General features: G+C 37.7%; 1 protein-coding gene across 1 annotated transcript in view; it reads right to left on the bottom strand.

The window, feature by feature from the left end:
• The window catches only part of LOC150081708 (tachykinin-like peptides receptor 86C), a 174,819-nt gene that overhangs the window by 13,843 nt on the left and 141,039 nt on the right, over nt 1-19,937 (bottom strand). Inside the window, exon 2 of the mRNA XM_090379573.1 lies at nt 18,155-18,361. Within this exon, the coding sequence (XP_090235699.1) occupies nt 18,155-18,361 (207 nt within the window). The remainder of the gene's footprint in view (nt 1-18,154; nt 18,362-19,937) is intronic.

Raw genomic sequence — 19,937 nt, 5'->3', positions numbered from 1 at the left:
AGAAAATCAACCACAGAACACACGCAATTTGCAGACAATATATACAGAGCAATATGGTCTTAGATGCTGATGCTCCTAAAATCCTACTGCAACAACAACAACAAAAACAACAACTAAAATATTAATTGAAGCACTTTGGAAAAAAAATTCTGTTTCATCCGAACAATGATAATAATGTTATTAGAATCTTGATATTTCCTAATCTGTATTAAAATATTGCTAATACATAAATAAAACAGCGGCATATCCCAAACTTTATTTTTAACGTCTAAAATCACCTCTGTCTCTCTCTCTCTCATTGAAAATCTCACAATGAAAGACTTGTCCTAGAACATACAAAAAAACCTGTGGTATTTAACGCTTATAAGATATTAAATACGTTTATCTTCCACGCTTATAGCACTGAAATCGACAATGACCCGATCGACGATCAGCGAAGAATACCGCGCATGGTAATTGAAAAACGATTTAAAACAAGATAAAAACTGCTACAAACATTTAGCCAAATCAGTAGGCCGATTTCTGAGAGAACATTGCGAAGTCTCAAGTCTGGCTGAGATAGTTGTTGTTGTAGAGATTGTCCAGCTGAGATTGTCCTGCACCACCCAACCACCAACAGACCCAGTCACCATAATTAAGCCACTTTACAGCCACTCAGGGACAGGATAAAGAGCCTTGATAGAATGTTCCCTTCCAACCCTGTTGGCAAGTTCCTCATCCTCGACATAGACGATGAACCATATTGCAAAGAAAAGGCTTTCCCTTTTCTTTATCCCCTACATTGACATTGGCCACAAAGAAACGTGTTATCTCTTAAATAAACATGTGCATTTATTTAATTATAATTAATGCTATTGTTGTTCATTATTTATTTTTGGCTAAATCTGTTATACAACTAAGGTAATGTAAACTTCTCTGTGTCTTCTGTTAAAAAAAGAAACCCACTGGCAATGTAGAACGTTTCTGAGGTGAGGTGTATACTCGAAATGATTTAAACAAAATAAAAAAAGAGAGAATTGCATAAGATACCTGGAGTAGGATCTCCTGAAAAAGACAGCTGGACATAAAAAGCCCGTCCGACTAATAGGAGACAAAAGGCATAAAAACTGGACTGTCGATGATTGGATTGGAAAGCTCTAATGGGGGTCTGACGAATCCAAATTTTGCGTATACTCTAATAATGACAGGTACTGTGTTCACAGGAGAAGCAAGCTTTGTGGGTGTTTTAACTATTATGAAATGAGTTCCCCACTTGAAATATCAACCAGGTTGGATCAGGCTGACTATACAAAATATTCTGGATGATCAGGTTGTGCGTTTTTCTGAACCTTGGAGGAGACTAGTGATTTCGATAGTTCTCTATTTCAGGATGACAACTGTTTAATTTGCAGTCATGACGAACACTAAGGGAATTATGGAGCCAGATAGGGGAATTAACTGGGCAGATAAGTCATCAGATTTAAATTCTATATCGAAAGTATAAGGAATATCTTGCATGGAGAGTGAAAACACAACAGCAGCATCCACGAAACCTGAATGAATTGCGGGCTCAATTGTTGGGTCTCCTTGAATCCTTACCATTTCTTTGGAACACCAAGAACAATTCAATCTACAGGAACAGCTAGCTTAAAAAGTACCAACAGCTGTATAACATCAGCTGCTCGGTTGTGCCCACCTCTCATGAGTATAGTGAAAATCCTTCAGCTTAAATCCGTGGTACGTGTATTATGGATTTCTTGGCAGTGACTGTTGAATGAGGAAAGCTTCACGATGGATTCTCAAAATCTCTTCAAAAGTATACTTCCTACTAATCTATTCAACGACTTTCATATGACCCTATTCTCGCAAGTTCGCGTGCGAAAGACGGATGTAGACATGCTAAATTCTCTAACAAAGCCAAGTGCAAGGTCTATTTAGACAGGTTTATTTATTTAGAAAAAATGTATGAGTAACGTAGAACTCAGATGTATATTAGCAACAAAAAAGTATGCATAAGAGGTACAATAATAACTAGGATTTATACGAAATATTAGTCACTTAATATTGAATATTTACAATATTTGAAATAGAACAAACCTAAATTTAATTTATTAAGTAATATAAGAGCATTGTTCCTATTGTACAGTATTTTATAAGAAATAATTTGTGTAAACAGAAGAATTCAGTTGGAACCTTCAAAATTGAACAAGGACATCAAACAAATAACGGACTTCTCCTATGGAGAAGTCCGTTATTTGACAAAAAAGTGAAAGAAGGAGAAGAGGAAGAATCTTGCAAATCGTAGGTTTCCAATCCGAAGTTTCGAGTTTTTTTTTTTAACCTGGGATCTGCATCTCTCTGTATCTCTCTTGCATCTTGCATCATGTTACTGCATCTCTCTTGGCGTATCAATGATAAAAGGTGCGGAGATATTGTAAGAGTATTAATGAGAGCACCACACATTCCCATTAATACTCCCTTTTCTTATAGTGGGGTACAGACAGCAATTTCTTGTTTGCATTTGGGCACACGACCCTGTTTAAACCAGCTAAATCGGAACCTTAAAATTAAATTTATCAGTACAGGAAATTTAAAAGTTATAACATCAAATCAGAAGACAATATCTCGAAAGCCAACAGTTGCAACGTCTTTGGATGTCGGCTATCTAACTCTTACAGCATGACATCGTCATTTAATTGAGTCTTATAGTGGTACGCTTCCACAAAAGATTACGTAGAATTCCAACAAGTAATCCCTATATTGTCTTGGTAATTCAGATTTTGTTGTTGCAACTTTTCCCTTGGACTTCAGCGTGATCAGAGTTCATCTTAATCACAAAAAAGTGAAATTTTTTGGAGGTAATTACTGGAGGTAATTTTTTGTGATTTTTCTATTAATCTAAACATGAAGTTAATTTTTAATGACTTTTTGGTCTTAATATTGGTCCAAAAATATTCAGTTTCTTTTATGCAACCACATCAGTTCGATGCTAGAAGCCTTTATTTTTCTTTGACTCTTTTAAGTAGACTTTTGTACGACAAGCTGTTGAAAGAAATCCGTTTTTATAGATTCACCTTTCAAATATTCTCTGAAAGGAAATTATTAGGCTCCTATTTAATAATTATTAACCAAATGAATCACGCTTTGTTTACTAATTTCCACATTTAATCAAATACGTTCTGAATAGGTTAAGTTGAGGTATTCCATATTTATTTCTTGTTTCTCCGGTATTTTGATATCAGATGAAGTTAAAATTAAGTGTTAAGGGCTGGATGCCGAAACACCTTATCGGATAGAAAAGCGAAGTAGTTGCTAAGTCAGCTGTTCTTTTCTTTTCAAAAGGGACCTGTCAGCACTTAAGTGTCGCTTTTGATATTTCTATATTTAGAAAAGATTCATTTATTCAAGGCCACATCCATGCATCAAGAAGATACAAATACAGATTCGGGGATGGAGAACGCGAAAAACTTCCATCTAAAAAATAAATTAGTGAGATACAATTATAAGAAAAGAAAGATATAAGAAAGATTATAAGAAAGATATAAGAAAAGTATAATAGATTTTTATTTTGTGAAAGTTATAATAAAGGAGTGGATAAATTTGTTTTTTGTTAGTTAAAGCAACATCTGTTCGTTTAATATTCGTTCATATTTTATTCTCAAGATTTTGCTGCATCTCTTATAATACCTATCCGAATAATACAGATATTTCTGAACTCTTGAGCACCTTATATTATCAGCAAAAGAACCAAACATCTATTTCCAGAAGTGTTTTAGATGGTGACCTCATCCACACTTCCCTTGTGGGAAGAATCGACGTCCTCCCCACACCGGATGGAAATTCGAGACCTCAATTCGAATTCCGTCGATGACGGGGGGAATTTTATGGGCCTTTTTCACAACGCGGCTGAGTTAGTCGGTCCTAGGCGAGGGTAATATGGTTTTTTCCCTCCCGGGTTTTTCGTCTAGCAAACAGAAAATACCTCGAGTAAATAATTACCGACAAGATACAAGGAGCAATATGGCCATAGTCGCTGATGCTTCTAAAACCCTTTTATTTAAGCTCTCAACTTCCACAACCACACAGATGTATCCAGAAGGATAACTTCTATCATTTTATATCCTTTATGTAGGATTTTAGCATAATCTTTCAGATCTAGCAATAGTGCTTTTAAGGTTTGGTTTCCACAGTCCATTTGGCGAGTACATATTTGGAGAAGGAGCAGGATGCTTAAAGTTATTCCTTGTGATTACACTACGGTCGGTTTTTGATTCCAGAAGCTGAGTACTATTTTGGGTAGCATTAATTGTGTAGGATGTTATCTAGTTTCCAGCATTTCTTTCCAATCGTATTACGCCCTCTAGCATAGCGGCTAATTCATCTGTTTACTCTTCTAAGCCTCGTTAAAATGCTTAAGCTGATCAGAGAGTTTTAATACAGCCGTTTGAAGAGGTTGACTAATGCTTTAAGATGTTCTAAGCTATCTTTTATTATCCTCCAGGAAACTTAGGAAGAGCGGAGAGAGAGAGAGAGAGAGAGAGAGAGAGAGAGAGAGAGAGAGAGAGAGAGAGAGAGAGAGAGAGAGTATTACTGGTATCACGGTCCTTCTCCTTCGCTGGACTCTTCTATCTGCAGAAACAACATTTGAATGATTTCTTACTTTTCTCTGTAGTTTCTTCAGAGTTATAGAGAGAGAGAGAGAACAAAATTCTCAAGTGCGAGCATCACAAGATTTACTTGTGATGAGCTGCTTGATCAGCCTCTTTTTCACAGAAAGCGCAGCAGATTAATGATTCATACATATTCATTTCCGTGTTACAGAAAACTAACTTCGAATGTACAGTATTACACACTTCTTTGCGGTTGCAAGCAGTTGTGAGCCGTAGCCGTAGCCGTAGCTCGTACTTTGGGATTATTATTATGATTATTAAAAACCCTTTCTCTGGGATTTTTTTCTGCCCCTTGACGGATACTTGTACCAAGTGCATGCATGAGGTGGTTGGTTGGTTGTGGTTACTATTATTATTGTAACTGTTGGTCGAGAAACTCTTACTATCCTACAAGTGCTCAGGGTGGAAAAGCGGCTTTCTGGAGTTCCATGTATATGTTCTCTGGGAGGCCTACTGTTTCTAGGTTCGTTATGGAGGCTCTTTGGAACTACTGGTGGTTGACACGACGATTGGGATGGTCATTACTTGTTCCATATGTCACTTATTTTTGACTTCTTGTCTTAAGTCTAAGTACTTCCTGATATTTTCCCCATATGTTTTCTGGAGGTTGCTGGTGTTTTGGACACTGCTATGTCGATCAGGTAAGTAGTCCTTTCCTTCTTGTCGATGAGGGTAATGTCTGGTCTGTTGTGGAGACTTATTTTCTGTAGTTCATGTTGTCGATTACCTAGTCGTGGATGGCGAGCATGAATCCTATAGTCCTGAGGAAGAGCCTTTTGCTCGTGGGCCAATGTGTTGGAAGCCATCTTATATATGTAGTCTTGATGAATGTCATTGTAATGTCTGCCATGAGGTACCTTCTTCGCCTAAAGTTCTGGGTTTGTTTCTTCTATATGTGGGTCTCCTTGTTTGTCTGTAGTTTCTTCAGAGTTATAGAGAGGAGGCCATTTGTCTATCTTTCTAATGGCTTGGTAGATTGGCGCTGGTTCTTAATCGCCTTCTTCTTCTCTTGTTCAGTGAGTTCAGTCAATCCCCTTCTTCCTTCTTTCCGGATATGGCCAGTCTCTCCGTCCCCTGGTCATTACTGTCCTAGTCGATCTCACAATCTCCTCCAGCTTAGTGTTATCCAGTCTATGATCACGAATGAGTACGTTAGCATTGCGACTGCAAAGATTTTTATGACTCTGACCATGTTCCCACCCTTCGACATTGATTTTAACAGGCTCCTCGATCTCTGATGGTGTTTCTCAGTGAGGCGGACCTTGATCGTGTTTTCCTTGAGCCTGCATCATTCCTAGATATATGTAGGCCTTTCATTCTATCATAGCTTCAATCTGTTCACCGGCCATCCAGCGCATGTAGCATAGTGGTATCGTCACCGTCCTCCGGGCCTTTTCCTCCCCACACCGGGTGAAAAATGCCCGGGTTCGGATCCCGTCGATGACGCGAGTAACTTTAATGGGCTTTTTTCACTCCGTAGCTGAGTAAGTCGTCTCAGGCGTAGATAGCAAGGTTTTTTTGTCCAGCAAAACAGGCAAATCGACCTGAGAATACACGCAATTTACAGACACAAATACCGGTTTATGTAATCAATTACGGGTAACTCTAATATAATAATTTGATTTTTGTTCATCGGTCATCATCTGTTTCGGCTGACTGGATTTCCCTCATGAAATTCATGGGTTTTGCATTTGTCTAGGCTAAATTGCATCCTGAGGTCAGTGCGAACTCTTTGGTGATCAGAAGTAATTGTTGGAGTTGGTTATCGGTTCTTATTACATAATCGAGCTGTATTTGTTTTTACATTAAGGTTATTCTTCATTTTTCAACTTTATGGATAATACTTGACAAATATTTGTACTTTATTGCAATTTGTTATAAATTACCATGTCTTTTAAGCATTATAACGTCACTTTTTTTCCTAGAAATCTACATGTTTATAGTATTTAGTCCTCTGGACTTCAATGTTTTGTTTTCACTGTCTACTGTAATAACCTCACACCGATTAGGCTCTGGTGGATAATTTTATAGTATATTTTACTAATACAATAAACATTTATTTACTTATTTACGTTCTTAACCGAACACGCACGTATGGAACTACCCCAAGACGAGTTGTTAACACTCGTCCTGGGGTAGGATTGGAGTATATCTTCTTTCTAAAAAATAAGTTTTATGATAAAAATCGAAAAATTACCTAAAATGTAGCATAACGTATTAAATCGCATTAATAAAACAAACACAATCTCCTTAGTTTGTTTTATTGGTTTAGGTTGTTTATAATTATCAAGCATCAAAAGTAGTAAAGCAGTACTATAGTGTAGTCAATTGTATCACTAAGAAATGCGCAAAATCAAAAGTCACAGACTGCTCATCGTTCTTTTTTAAACTTATATCCCAACAGCCATTTTGTATCTCAACAATATACTCTCAGCAGTATAAATTGCGTGTATTCTCTGCACGCTTTTCATTCTGTTTTTTAGGATGAAAAACCGTGCAAAATAACCAGAGACCGGCTCAACTCTGCCATGTTCCCAAAGCTCATAAAAATTTATTCTGTCTAGATTGAAATGGAATCCAGGCTCTTTCCACACGGTGAGCAAAGACAGCGATCGTTACCACTGTACTATCTGGAAATTCTGTAGATATAAATCTGGTTGAGACTGTCTGGGATATGTTGGAAAGGACAGTTCGGCTTGCAGTTCTCTACTGACCACAGAAAATCAGTTGACAAAAATCCTGATGGAAGAATAGTCAAATCTGAAGCTAGATTCCCTCAGACACCAAATTCCATACATGCCAAGGGGTGTATTAGCTGTAATTCGGGCAAAAGGTGGCCCTATTAGATATTAGAATAAAGGTTTCTAATTTTTTGGCTAGTGACTATATATGCTATTTTGTGTACCAGATTCTCAGTTTTCGTTGAATTTGTTTAAATTCGAGTTTATTCATTAAATATCAAATTTTTCTCCACTAATTTCTCTATCGTAACTTCGAAATTTTGTTAAAGGAGTCTACGTTAATCGAGAGATTCCTGTACATAACTTAGAGGGAAAAATAGAAAGTAAGACCAAGTCCTTTCGGGAACAAGTAAAATCCATTAAAAGATTTCTAACACAAAGGTTACATGACTTTCGCTGCGTAGTTATCAGCTCAGCGGTTGTTATTAGGCAGCCCCATTAATCAGGTTAAACTTTCTGCTCATGCTTTTGCTTTTCGTTTTCAGCAGACTGGATTTTTACACCATTCAGCACTAGACATTGTCCAAATGTAGTATTGGAAGGCTTCGCTGTGCACCACTAACCAGCAGTGCGAATAAAATATTCGTTAGTATTGTCCCAATACTTTTCATTATTTCGTAGTGTATGTAATATGTATAGAGTTTGCCTCACGAAGTATCTATTCATTGTATCCGCATAATGAAAATAGTCCCTTTTATCCTACTTATAGAGGTTGTCTTTTCATAATAATTGTCCTTCGAATGGTTTCTTCAGTCGGGGCTCTAATTAGCCGATCTCAGGAGAAGGAAGTAGGGTTTTCAGCCTACAGTGTAAATCGGCCAGCGAGCATACATTTTTAGACATAACACACAGTGGCTCAATATGGTCTAAGTCGTTGATGTCCTCAAATCCAATAATATTGCCATTTTTTCGCTACATTAGATAGAAATATCTATTTTTGATTTTGCTCCAAGGAAATTGAGGCCATGAAACATCAGTATATTGTGTTGTTGTAGGGTTTTAGGAGCATTAGTGACTAAGGCCATATTACTCCGTGTGTGTATTGTCTGTAAAACTGCATGTGTTCTGTGGTCGATTTTCTGTATGCTGAACGAAAAAAACGAGTTTCCGGAAGAAAAAACCATGCTACTCTCGCCTGAGACCGACTAGCTCAGGCGTATTGTGAAAGAGGCCCATAAAAATTCCTCATATCATCGATGGGGCTCGAACTCAGGTCTTTTCCATCTGATGTGGAGAGGGCGACGATCCTACCAACTGTGCTACCCACAAGGGCAGTATATGAGTGGACAGGGGTTCAAGCCCGTGACTGCTAAATACGATTAATGTTTGTATTGATAATTTATTGTAAACTCCACTGATCTGGCGGTCCTGCCGGAGTATAAACAAGAACATTGTGTATTATTTCTCTTGAGTGCATTCCGTGGTCTAGTTATTTGTTTTCGGGATGAAAAACTGGAACTTCCGAACCAAAAACTAAAAATAACAACGCTGCTAATGAATTAGATATACATTTAGTTATACTTGTGAGAAAAATGAACATGTTCGCTTTTAAATTTCTATTGTGCATCTAACATTTTCGCCATCTTCATTCGTAAATTTTTACAAAAAAGAACATAGAATTATCCCACAGGTAAACAAGATTTATTCCTTGCTGTCTTCTATGGTCGTCTTCTTGGAAGGTAAAACGGTTATTCTGAAAATTTTTTGCAGTTCCATTTCAAAAATTTAATGAATTGTGCAATAATGTTTGGGTAAAATTCCCGGGAGAGATAGAACATTTTCAATGCGTCACTGGAAACACAATATCTTCTTGGAAGGAGGGGATTCGATGTTAGATGATTGAATCACAGCGGATTGCGTGGGAACCGAATCGCATATTCCTAATCGTAGTAAAAGCTTAAGCATCCCTTAAGAAGATGCCCATTTTTCATTCTATTTAATGAATATACGAGACAGTGTAGCAAGTGAAAAAAAATTCATAAGAGTGAGTGTGCTCGCAGAGAAGTCTGGTATTTTCTTTCATTGCAAGTGAAGGTAATGCGTATAATGAAGGCTGCCCTTGTGCACTTTCACCTTTCCTTTAAAAATTACACAGAATAAATGTTTACGAGTGGTGGTCAAAGGATAAGATTCCCTAGGCTGTAACTTTTTATGAATTATGCAGGTTTTAATTTCTTTTGTTGTCACAAAAGGAAATTTTTAAAAAATATATCTATTGCTAGTGGATGCTGGAAACTAAGATGGGGCAAGATATTTTGTGCTAATTTGATCTCCTTTTTTTATATTTTGCTTCGTAGGAAATGGCGAAGAAGCTTCTATCTGTTTCACCTGAACTCAAGAACGTACGCAGTGTAATTCGTTTCTCATGAGCCACCTTCTGCTAAGGTAAGCAGCGATAATCAGTTCTGAGATAGTATATAGTAAATTTCTTATCTTTCGGTTCTTTTGATGAGTTCTTTATCTGAAGAAGGTTCATATTAAGAAGATAATCAAGGTTCTAGTGATCCTAACTGTTATTTAATTAGACATTTTTATTCTCAGTCACTCGCCATACAATTCTAACCTCGCCTCTTCGGACTATCATTTGTTTGGACCGCTGAATTCGCTTTAATCTGAGATACAAAAGATTTTAATGAAGGACTCGATGTTTTGATGTTTTGTCATCAACTGTCTCTTAAGATTGCTGTGGCCACAGGTGAAAACATTTCCAATCGGACTGCGTTAAGAAGGCTCAATTCAAGCGGACGCTATGCAGAGAAGCCACTGTTTTTTTTTATCCAAATAACCCCAAACCACCGCAAAGTCGTCGAAACGGGTGCCAAACATGTGCCTTGGAGTCCTGACAAATGGAATACAGTTCTGTTCTCTGCCGAGTTACGTTTTAGCCTACAAATAGACGTTATTTCATCTCGAGACAAGGAGGTACCATCTCTCCAACAACAAAGAAAGGGACACATAAGGTGGAAGTGGTGTCGTTTGGGGAGAAATAATGACCAATAAATTCTTATACAACCCCTATAAATGTCTCTTATATTTGTTTGAAGTTTCTCGCTGTCTCCTCATTTCATTGTTATTCTTTGGCACACCACTGTACCAAATTTTGTCCCACTTTATCGAAGACACCCTCTTCAGGTTTTTGATATAGGGATACCGTAACTGCGCAGAAAGTACCGAGAACAGATCATCAAACCCTATGTGCGACTTTTTAGCGGTGCGGTTAGCCCAGATTTAACGCCACTGCATATAGAGCTCAAGTGATAGAGGAATATCTTGAAACTGAAAATATCCAACGACTGCTGTGGCCAGCACGATCACCAGGCTTAAATCCGATCGAACATGTGTGGTGCAGTGCGACACCCTTAGGTGTCGCACTGCACCACACATGTTCGATCTGTTCAGATCTCCTCGCTCTTCGTGAGCTAAGCTCTGCACTGATGGAAGAATGGGATTTGTTGCCACAGAATCTTATAGATACCCTTATATCGATAATGGTTCGCCGCTGTCAGGCGAGTTTAGCCGTGGGAGGTGATCATACGCCGTACTGATGTCATATTTTCGAGCATCTTGTATAGACTCTTGTAATGTGACCATTTTGGTAATTCTTATACAACCCCTGTAAATGTTCCTTATACTTGCTCGAAGTTTCTCGATGTCTCCTCATTTCATTGTTATTTTCTGGCACACCACTATGCCAAAATTTGTCCCACTTTATTGCAAGCTGCACCGATTATACTACGTGTTCTATTAATTTTGTCGAGCAGTCTAGTACCTAATGTACAATACCTAGTATATTTTAGAGATCAGTCTTTCACTTGATTTTACGTCTGTTTTCTTCTTGCGTTTATAAAAAATGGACGTAATTCCTTTTTATACATAAAATGGAAATCTACAGACAGGATTAGAGCATTGAATTAAGTCATTTTGAGCCATCAATGGGTAGCACAGCTGATATCAGAAAATTTATTTATAATCCTCCCTACACCCGGTGGAAAGACTCGAAGTCGAATCCCGTCAATGACGCCAGGAAGTTTTCGATCTTTTTCACAACGTGAAGAAGAAGAAGAACTCTTCATTGCATGCAAAAGGGACACGTACACAATACCCTTCACGGCTACAAGCCAGGGGTTTACAGTAAAGGCTAATACAATGTAATAAACAAGGATGAGATAGAAGAGAAAAAAAAGTGGCTGAGTTAGTTGGTCTCAGGCGAGGTAGCATGGTTTTTTTCTTTCGGAAACTCGGGTTTTTCGTCCAGCAAACAGCAAATCGACCACAAAACATATGCAATGTTTATACATATTATATACGGCGCTATATAATCACCCAACGATAACAATAACAAGTCATTTTGAAAATTCCAAATCCCAAAATACAAATACAGTATATGCCTGTGAAAAACTGTATGGCCTAGGGAAATTTACCTTTTTTTTTATTACCGTATTTAAATCACTCTTCGATTTTCTCTAAATTTCTCAAGGAAATCTTGGAAAACCAAGTTTTTCTTCCAAAAACTAACTTGTTTCATAACTTGATCCGCTGTGAAAAACTTCCTTCCTTCCGCCTTGACCTGGAAGTGTTTCTCAACTTTGGCCGTTGCCGGAAATGCAACCGAGCCAGCCATTCCATAAGGGATAGGAGCAAAGTTATCCACTACGCCACCCGCGAGGCCTATTTGTTAGGAAAAATTGATCCCATGCACAGGATTCCTGAGAAAATGACAGATGGGCAAGGTACGTTAATGCGTGCTACACATCAGCAGTAACCCCAACGGACTGAACTATCTCTACTGTCGTAGAACCAAGCGGTGACACTCGTAACTGTGCATTAGTTTCGATATCCTGTTGATGATTTATATCATGGAAGATTTATTAAAACTAATAGTACTAACAAATACCAAGTTTTCTCTTGCTGTTAGTTTTAAATGGACTTTTAAGTTTCTTCATAAGTCCCATTTCGTGCGCCATACGATCAAAAATGAAAAACAATTTCGGAGAAAATGTGAATGACACTTCACTGCTGTGAAGTGTCATTTTCTCCGAAGCGGAAGTGATAAAAGTTTCAAATCAGCAAAGTTCATGCGTCATCGACAAATAAATAATCAAGCATACTCGTAAAGAGAACTCAGCAATTCAAAAGACAAGAAGAAAAAGGAGGTTAACGTTCTTCTCATTCTAATCTTTCGAATACCAGTTTTAAACTTGTCAAAATATCTATGAAATCTTGAGCTTCTTTACAGATGTAAAATGTCGGCTCCAAGCGAGATCTGATGAGTTAGTTGGAAGCAATAACGCTGTTATTCTGTGCTTATTGGGTGGTTGTTTGCTTAGTTCTATGGTGAAGATCTGACGTTAAGAAAAAAATGTGGTTATACATTAAAATCCCAACGATCAACCACCCTGTGTGTAGTCTGAGCAAGATTTCACCAACGTTGAGCTTACTCAATCCAATCAAAGCCTTAAATACTTCAATCATATCTACTCAAAAGTGCCAAGTCTCCAGACGTTAAAATTTGCAAAATAAGTCTTTCCTGGTAAGAGCATCGTTTTGCTTCCCTCACCAATCTTGATGCATTTCTCTGCACCCGTTTCCACAGATTCACATCCTTCCTATAATGAGGCTACTAGACCTATATTCAGCTGTATCCCTGCTGGCAAAATTCCTATATATCTTTAACAAAACAACATGAGCTGCACTTGAGTATTGCACCACTCAGCTGCTACGTTAATCCGGGATTATTGCTCCCCATGTGAAGTATCTTATATTCGTCAATGTTAAACAAGTGCCATTTTTCAGCCACTAGTAGTGCCAGCTGATAACCATTCTGTCCTTTCCTGTTCAATCATTGCTTTATCCTTAACAGAAACCTGCCCTTAATGCCACGCTGCTCCAACTTGTATAGCAGTCTTTTTATGTGCAACAGTATCAGAAGATTTTCTGAAATATCAGTATATAATGTTGTTTTTCATCCAGTTCCTTTGTTACTGCCTCATAAATTGGTCAGAGAAGATCGGTCCTTAACAAATCCATGCTGTGACCGCAGCATAACTGCATTCCTCTCCAGGTAGTCCTGTATATTACTTCTTTAACCAGCGACTCCATTATTTTCTCTGGAACAGAAGTTAAGCTAACGGGATTGTATTAGTCATATCTCTAATTGAGCACCTTTTGTGAATTGGGGATACATTTGCACTTCTCCAATCCACGAGGACCTCTCCTGAATTCAAGGATGCTCTCATAATTATGGCTAAGGATTTACTTACTTCCTTTGCTGCTTCCTTTAACTGGAGCGATCCCAACCACGTCAGGAGCTTTTTATGCTTAGCTTCAACAATTTCTCCTCCACTTTCCTCTCAGTTATCACAAAATCAATTAGTTCCCTATCATAATTTGACTCACTTCTGGAATCCTCATCTCTAAAATATTCCTCAGTTGTGAATGTGGATGCAAAATGCCCGTCCATTTTTTCGCGACCTACGCAGGATCTTTAATAGTTAATCTATTCATATCTAGTGATTCAATCCCTTCCTTCTACTGTTTACCTCATATTTGTTTTCTCAGTGCTTATGTCACAACAGATTTACTCAATATTGCACTGGCCACCCATGTCCACTGGATGCACTGCCTTATATTTTACGTACTTCTTAACTAAGAGCATATCTTCCCTCACCCCCCGTCCTGTCTGTCCCTTCTGTACGCCCACGCGGTTGCACAATTTTTATAATCACCTTCCTCCTCACACAGTGTGTTAAAGAAATCTTGTAGTCAATTCAGTTAAACTAAAAACCAGCTTAAATCATAAAAAAAAAAGAAAAAAATCGAATGCATTTGGGGTGTACCGTAATGCATGCATTATCTAACTTGTTAAATTCGTATTAAGGGTGAGATAATTTCTTTTAGTTGCATTAAACCGAGCACTATCATCGCGTGTTTCATATACAGAATTTACATGGACCTCAGTGTACTGCTTTGAAATGACATTTCTTTAATGAACAAGAAATGTCAGTAGCTCCTTGTAAGTAACACTTTACAGTAGTAAAGCGCTTTAAGATCTTCACGAGCTTGTTTCACTTGGCAGAATCTCATTACAAGAAGCTTAACTTTAAGCTCCCAGTGGTAATTACCAGGTACTATACAGACTCTTAAATTTTTGTAAACAGGATTATGCACCGAGCACAAAAAAATAAATAAATGAAAATGAAAGCGATAGGTCGAAAGGTCTCATTGCTTAAGGACAAAACTTATGAAGCTACCTTCTTTTCCTTTCACATTACAGATCGCCTAAATAACCTCAGAATGAGCTTCTATATTCGTGAAAAGTATTGCTCAACAAAATCTTTCAAAGAAACAAAACGAGAAATCTACTTTTCTTTCACAGCTAATGAAAGTTTCTGTGTTTGTTTCATCGCCAAAGCAACCAAGGATGTGAGGTGTCAATATACTGTTTATTAACTACGTGTTTGCAAACTTCCCCTGAAATCAACTAACTCAACCAAGACATAATACTGCCCATTAAATCGAATTTCTCTATTTTTAAGGGGACTCGAATCCAGGCCTTTCTTCTCGCTATAAGCTCCTGAAATCGATTCAAGAAAGACTTAGGAGTACTGTTGTTGTTGTTGTACGGTTTTAGGAGCATCAGACAAGACTAAGACCATACAGCGACTAAGACATTTATAGACAGTATACACAGCCATCTGTGTATACTGTCTATAAATGTGTTCTATGGTCGATTTTCTGTTTGCTGGATGAAAAGTAGTTGATCAGTGAGGCACCAGAGAGGAAAGGGGGAGGAGACAAGGTGTCTCCTCTCCCCTCCGAACCCCCTCAATTCCTTTCCAACTCCGCCGTGGTAGGGTTGGAAAGGAATTGAGTCAGGTGCTCGATTCTGATCGCCAACGAGGCTTGATGGCAGCGAAACTGCAGGGTTCAGGTCCGTGTGTCCCTTTTGCAGGTTCCAGGTTGGAGTCAGTAATAGAGTTGTAGAGTATGTCCTTTTATTCTCGTTGGAGGTGTGGAATTTGTTGTGGGAATAGTAGCTTGTTCCATTTTATATTGTCGTTATGTTGCTTGTCCATTCTTAGTTGCCTTTTGTTACTTGTTCCTCCTCTACCATTTTGGTCTGCGGGTCTTTCTGCATTTGTCACTCCATTTAGTTTCCAGTTGTGTTGTTATTCGCTTGTTGGGTCAGTGTGTCTCGGCATCTGTCAAACAGTTTCTTCGCAAATTCAGTGAATGCCATATATGGTTCTTTATCGTCCAGGATGAATTGCTCCTGGTCCTTCAGTGAATGTTGTAGTCTTGTCACCAGCTGGCAGCGGATGTCGTTGTATTGGTGGCAGTCACACATTAGGTGCGACCAAGTTTCTGGATCGCCACAAGTACAATTTGGATTTTCAATTATTCCCAGAGTTGTTAGTTTGGCGTTTAAGGCACCATGTCCTGTGAGTAGGTATGTCACAAACAGACCAGGTGCGTACCAGGTTGGTCATTTTGGTTGGAATCTATTTACATTTGGAAAGAACTTCTTTGTTATCCGACCTTTGATGGAGACATCCCATCGTGCCTGCCACAAGTGGGTCTGGAGTCTTCTTTTTTCCGCAATGCGGTTATTTCCTGGATCTCCGTTGAAGTCAAGGTGTGTACAAACATTGCCTTTAGCGAGCTCGTGGAGTATGCCTCTCCTCACCACCTCTAGGTCCAAGGGGAGGGTTCCAGCGATGACTTGCAAGGCGTGTGTGCTCACTGTGCTGCAGGCGCGAGTTGCATGATTCTATGTATGAAATCAAGTATTCTTAGGTTTGTAGCTGTGCTCGGTGTGGGGAAGATGGCGATCCTACCAAGCGTGCTATCCACAAGGGCTTGGACTAAAACACCCTTTTGTGATGAACGTAAGAAGTTTCGCTGTTGTATACGAAACCAATTTCTTTAGTTAACCTGTCTCAACAAATTTCTTATAAGTGTATAATTAAATAGTGAAAAATGGTATTTTAGACTAATAAAATTTCATTCACTTTCTTTAAGAAATAGATTATATAATTGTAACGCTAGAAGAAGACTATTTGTTACTTATTTTCAGTGGAGAAGAGCAGGTGCCCTGGCATTACAATGATGATAACCCAGTTGCGAAGTATAACTCCACAATATGAGAGACGCCTGATGGTGTGGAGTAAATTAGATCACAGAATAGTTTAGGGCTAAAGTCTCAGCTTAGGTAATGAGTTAACTAACATACAAGCTAGTGCAATTGCATCATTTCTGTTCGTAGCCAACTACTTTAGTAGTCATTAATTCGCATCGTTAAGTAAGTCTTCTCGGTGAAGCGTTACTTATTCGAAGTAGTGCAATATCATGGCAACTCGTTGTGAAGGTATTCACAATATGAGATATACTTAATGATGCCAATTAATGACTACTAAAGTAGTTGCTTACAAACAGAAATGATGCAATTGCACTAACGTACGCTAGTTAACTCTTTACCCATAAACTATTCCGTAGCCGTTAACTATTCTGTAATCTGAAAATGTGCCGTTAACTATTCTGTAATCTGAAAATGTATAATTTAATACTCATATCGTTATTTTAACATCATTTCAAATAAGCAAATAATATTGCTGTTTTAAATAGTAACCACATAGTTTAAACATCTGGTCACTATTTACAACTTCATTTAATTAATCATTATATAGCCAAATTTAGATAAGAAATATTACCAAAAAGAATGAGAAACATTTCCCGTAAGTATAAGAATGTATATACACAAGAAATAAGACAAAGAAGAATAAATACATATAAGAACGATACGTTCATATAAGAATTAGTTCCAGTAAATATAAGTCTGTACTGTTTAAATGATAAAGAGATGAATCAAAATGGAAAAGTCCATTTTTTTAAACACCTAACTACATATATATAACACCTAACATATATATATATACGCATATATAATATAAGATATATTACGATAATTATGAGTCTCCTCACAGGAAAGGTGAGGAGATAAAAATAAATAAATAGGATATGGCAAATACACCAAAGCAGCAGCAAAGGATGTAAATGTACATATATATAATATTTTTAGTAAATATAAATATAATGATGGGAATGTAGGTTACACAGATTAAAGAAAAGAATAAGTAATTAAAAGGAACGGTAGCTAGCATCAGATAAGGGTGGGTAAATTTGGCTATAGATCAAAAAGGGAAAAGGCAAATATGCAAATAAATCTGATATCAGCAAACTAAAAGTTGATACATGATCAGCTATTTTATTGCTTTCCTAATTCGATCCTATTTATTATTTTTTTTAATTTTCTCTTCCAAAGTTATGGACAAGTATAGAAACTCAGTCCTTTGATGCATGATCAGGTGTAGTCCCCTGATGAAATATCTGATCATGTATCAGATTTTATTTTGCCGATATCAGATTTATTTGCATATTTGCCTTTTCCCTTTTTGATCTATAACCAAATTTACCCACCTGATGCTAGCTATTGTTCCTTTTAATTACTTATTCTTTTCTTTAATCTGTGTGATTATATTTATATTTATTAAAAATATTATATACGTATATATATATTTATTTATTTATTATTTATTTTTTTTTAACTTCTTCCCCCTTGGCGTAAACTTCAGTTCTGATCTTGTTTTGTTTGATAGAATAGATTCAAACTCTCTTCTGACTTAATCAAGTTATCTACTGATAGCAAAGGATTCTTATATGAACAATTAAAAATTACACTCCATCAGGTTTACTTCGTTGACTTACATGTAATCTGAGATTCCTCCAAGACCATCCGGCCACACAAGAAAGCACAGAATTCGATTTCCTTCGTAATACCTGTAATCTCTCACTTGAGAATAGAGAAGGGCAGGGAGCGCAAGAACCCCAGCACACAACCAGATTCCTACTATCACCAGTAAAGCTGTTCTTCGGGTCATGCGTGGTTTCAATGGGCATACAACAGCAACGTACCTAAAATGAAATATTAAAGTATTAGTTGCCCTCTTAAAAGTGCAGTTTCGGAATGGAGTAATTCAATAATTCTCGGGGATCGGCACTAAAGTGACCCTACGGTTTGTGGGATCAAGTATAAAATAATTACAGTCTGGCAGTCATCGCAACTGCGATGATATCACAAACAAAGAACCGAAAGCAACTCATCTTTTTGTCCACTTACAGCCGGCCCTTGGGTAAACCGCTACGTAGTACATTCTAATAAAATCTAAGCGCATGTCATTGTGAATTTATGAAATAAAACCTGCTAATGAGAGAAATAGTCCTAACTATATTATATCAACGAGGATCAGTCAAGTGAAAGCAATAAAATAATTTTAATTTATAATAATTAAAATTTTAAAAACTTAGCCACGGTGTGAAAAAAGACCCATAAAAATTCCCTCGTCATCGACGAGATTCGAACTTAGGTCTTTTCTACCCAGTATGGGGAGGATGGTAATTATACCAACTCTGCTACCGACGAGGGCGTAATTAGGGCTTTACCCTAATGCTTGCCCACCAGAAGAAATTTAAGGTTCTGCCCAAATCTGCTGTGACTGTCCTGCCACATCTTGCAATAACCATCTACAGCTTGGAATCCCTTCCAGATAACTACGTTGTGTCTCGCAGGTTGGTAGGCTGCTTTTTTCCGAGGAAAAGAAAGGCCAAGAGTAATATAACTGTAAAGTGCATTTATTCTAAATCTGGTACAGATACCGGACAAAAGAAAATTAGCTATTTGGTATTCGGGCATATAACGGATTGAGCACTTTTATCTTTTATGCGTAGGCTTTTCCAGAACTGAAATTAGAGATCCGTTTTCTTTATTTATAGGTAAACTAGCGGTAACTGAAAAAGCAAGGGTTTCTACCACGAAAGATGGAGTGTAGAAAAGATGTTAGTGAGAGGCAAAAAGGAGTGATAGCATTTGAAATTTGTGTTGCAAACAATTAGTCAAGTCAGTCAGTCGATTTCTGAGAGAATATTGCAAAGAGAATTGCATAACTTTGATATATATGTGTGGAGTAGAGTCCCCCGAAAACGACCGATGTTAACAGCTGTGCATAAAATAGCCCGCCTGTTAATACGGGTTAAAAGGCATAAAAGCTAGACTGTTCATGGCTGGACAGCTCTGATATGATCTGACGAAACAAAATTGAACAGGAGAGCTTTTATCCAGACTGTACGCAAGGCGTTATGCAAAGTGGTGTTGAGTCAGTGATGCTTTGGAGATGTTTTAACTATTATGAACTGGGTTCCCTACTTGAATACTAACCAGGATGAACAGGCTGGTTGTACGAATACCAAGTTGTGCCTTTTGCTGAGCATTTTAAGGATTTGGTGATTTCGATACTCTTATATTTCAGGGTTACGGCTGTTCGGTTCAAAGGGTCTTTTTTGGGTTTAAAGTGGCACTAGAGAACGTTAGTGTATTTAAATTGGCCCACAGGTCACCAGATTTTGATCTTATAGAGAACGTATCGGACTACCTTTAACGGAAAACGAAAACACAACAACAACAATATCCACGTAATCTGAATGAATTACGGGT

This window comes from Mastigoproctus giganteus, chromosome 8 (assembly GCF_048544385.1).
Source record: "Mastigoproctus giganteus isolate SK-2022 chromosome 8, ASM4854438v1, whole genome shotgun sequence".
Classification (NCBI taxonomy): domain Eukaryota; kingdom Metazoa; phylum Arthropoda; class Arachnida; order Uropygi; family Thelyphonidae; genus Mastigoproctus; species Mastigoproctus giganteus.
This window is presented reverse-complemented; position numbering and strand designations above follow the sequence as displayed.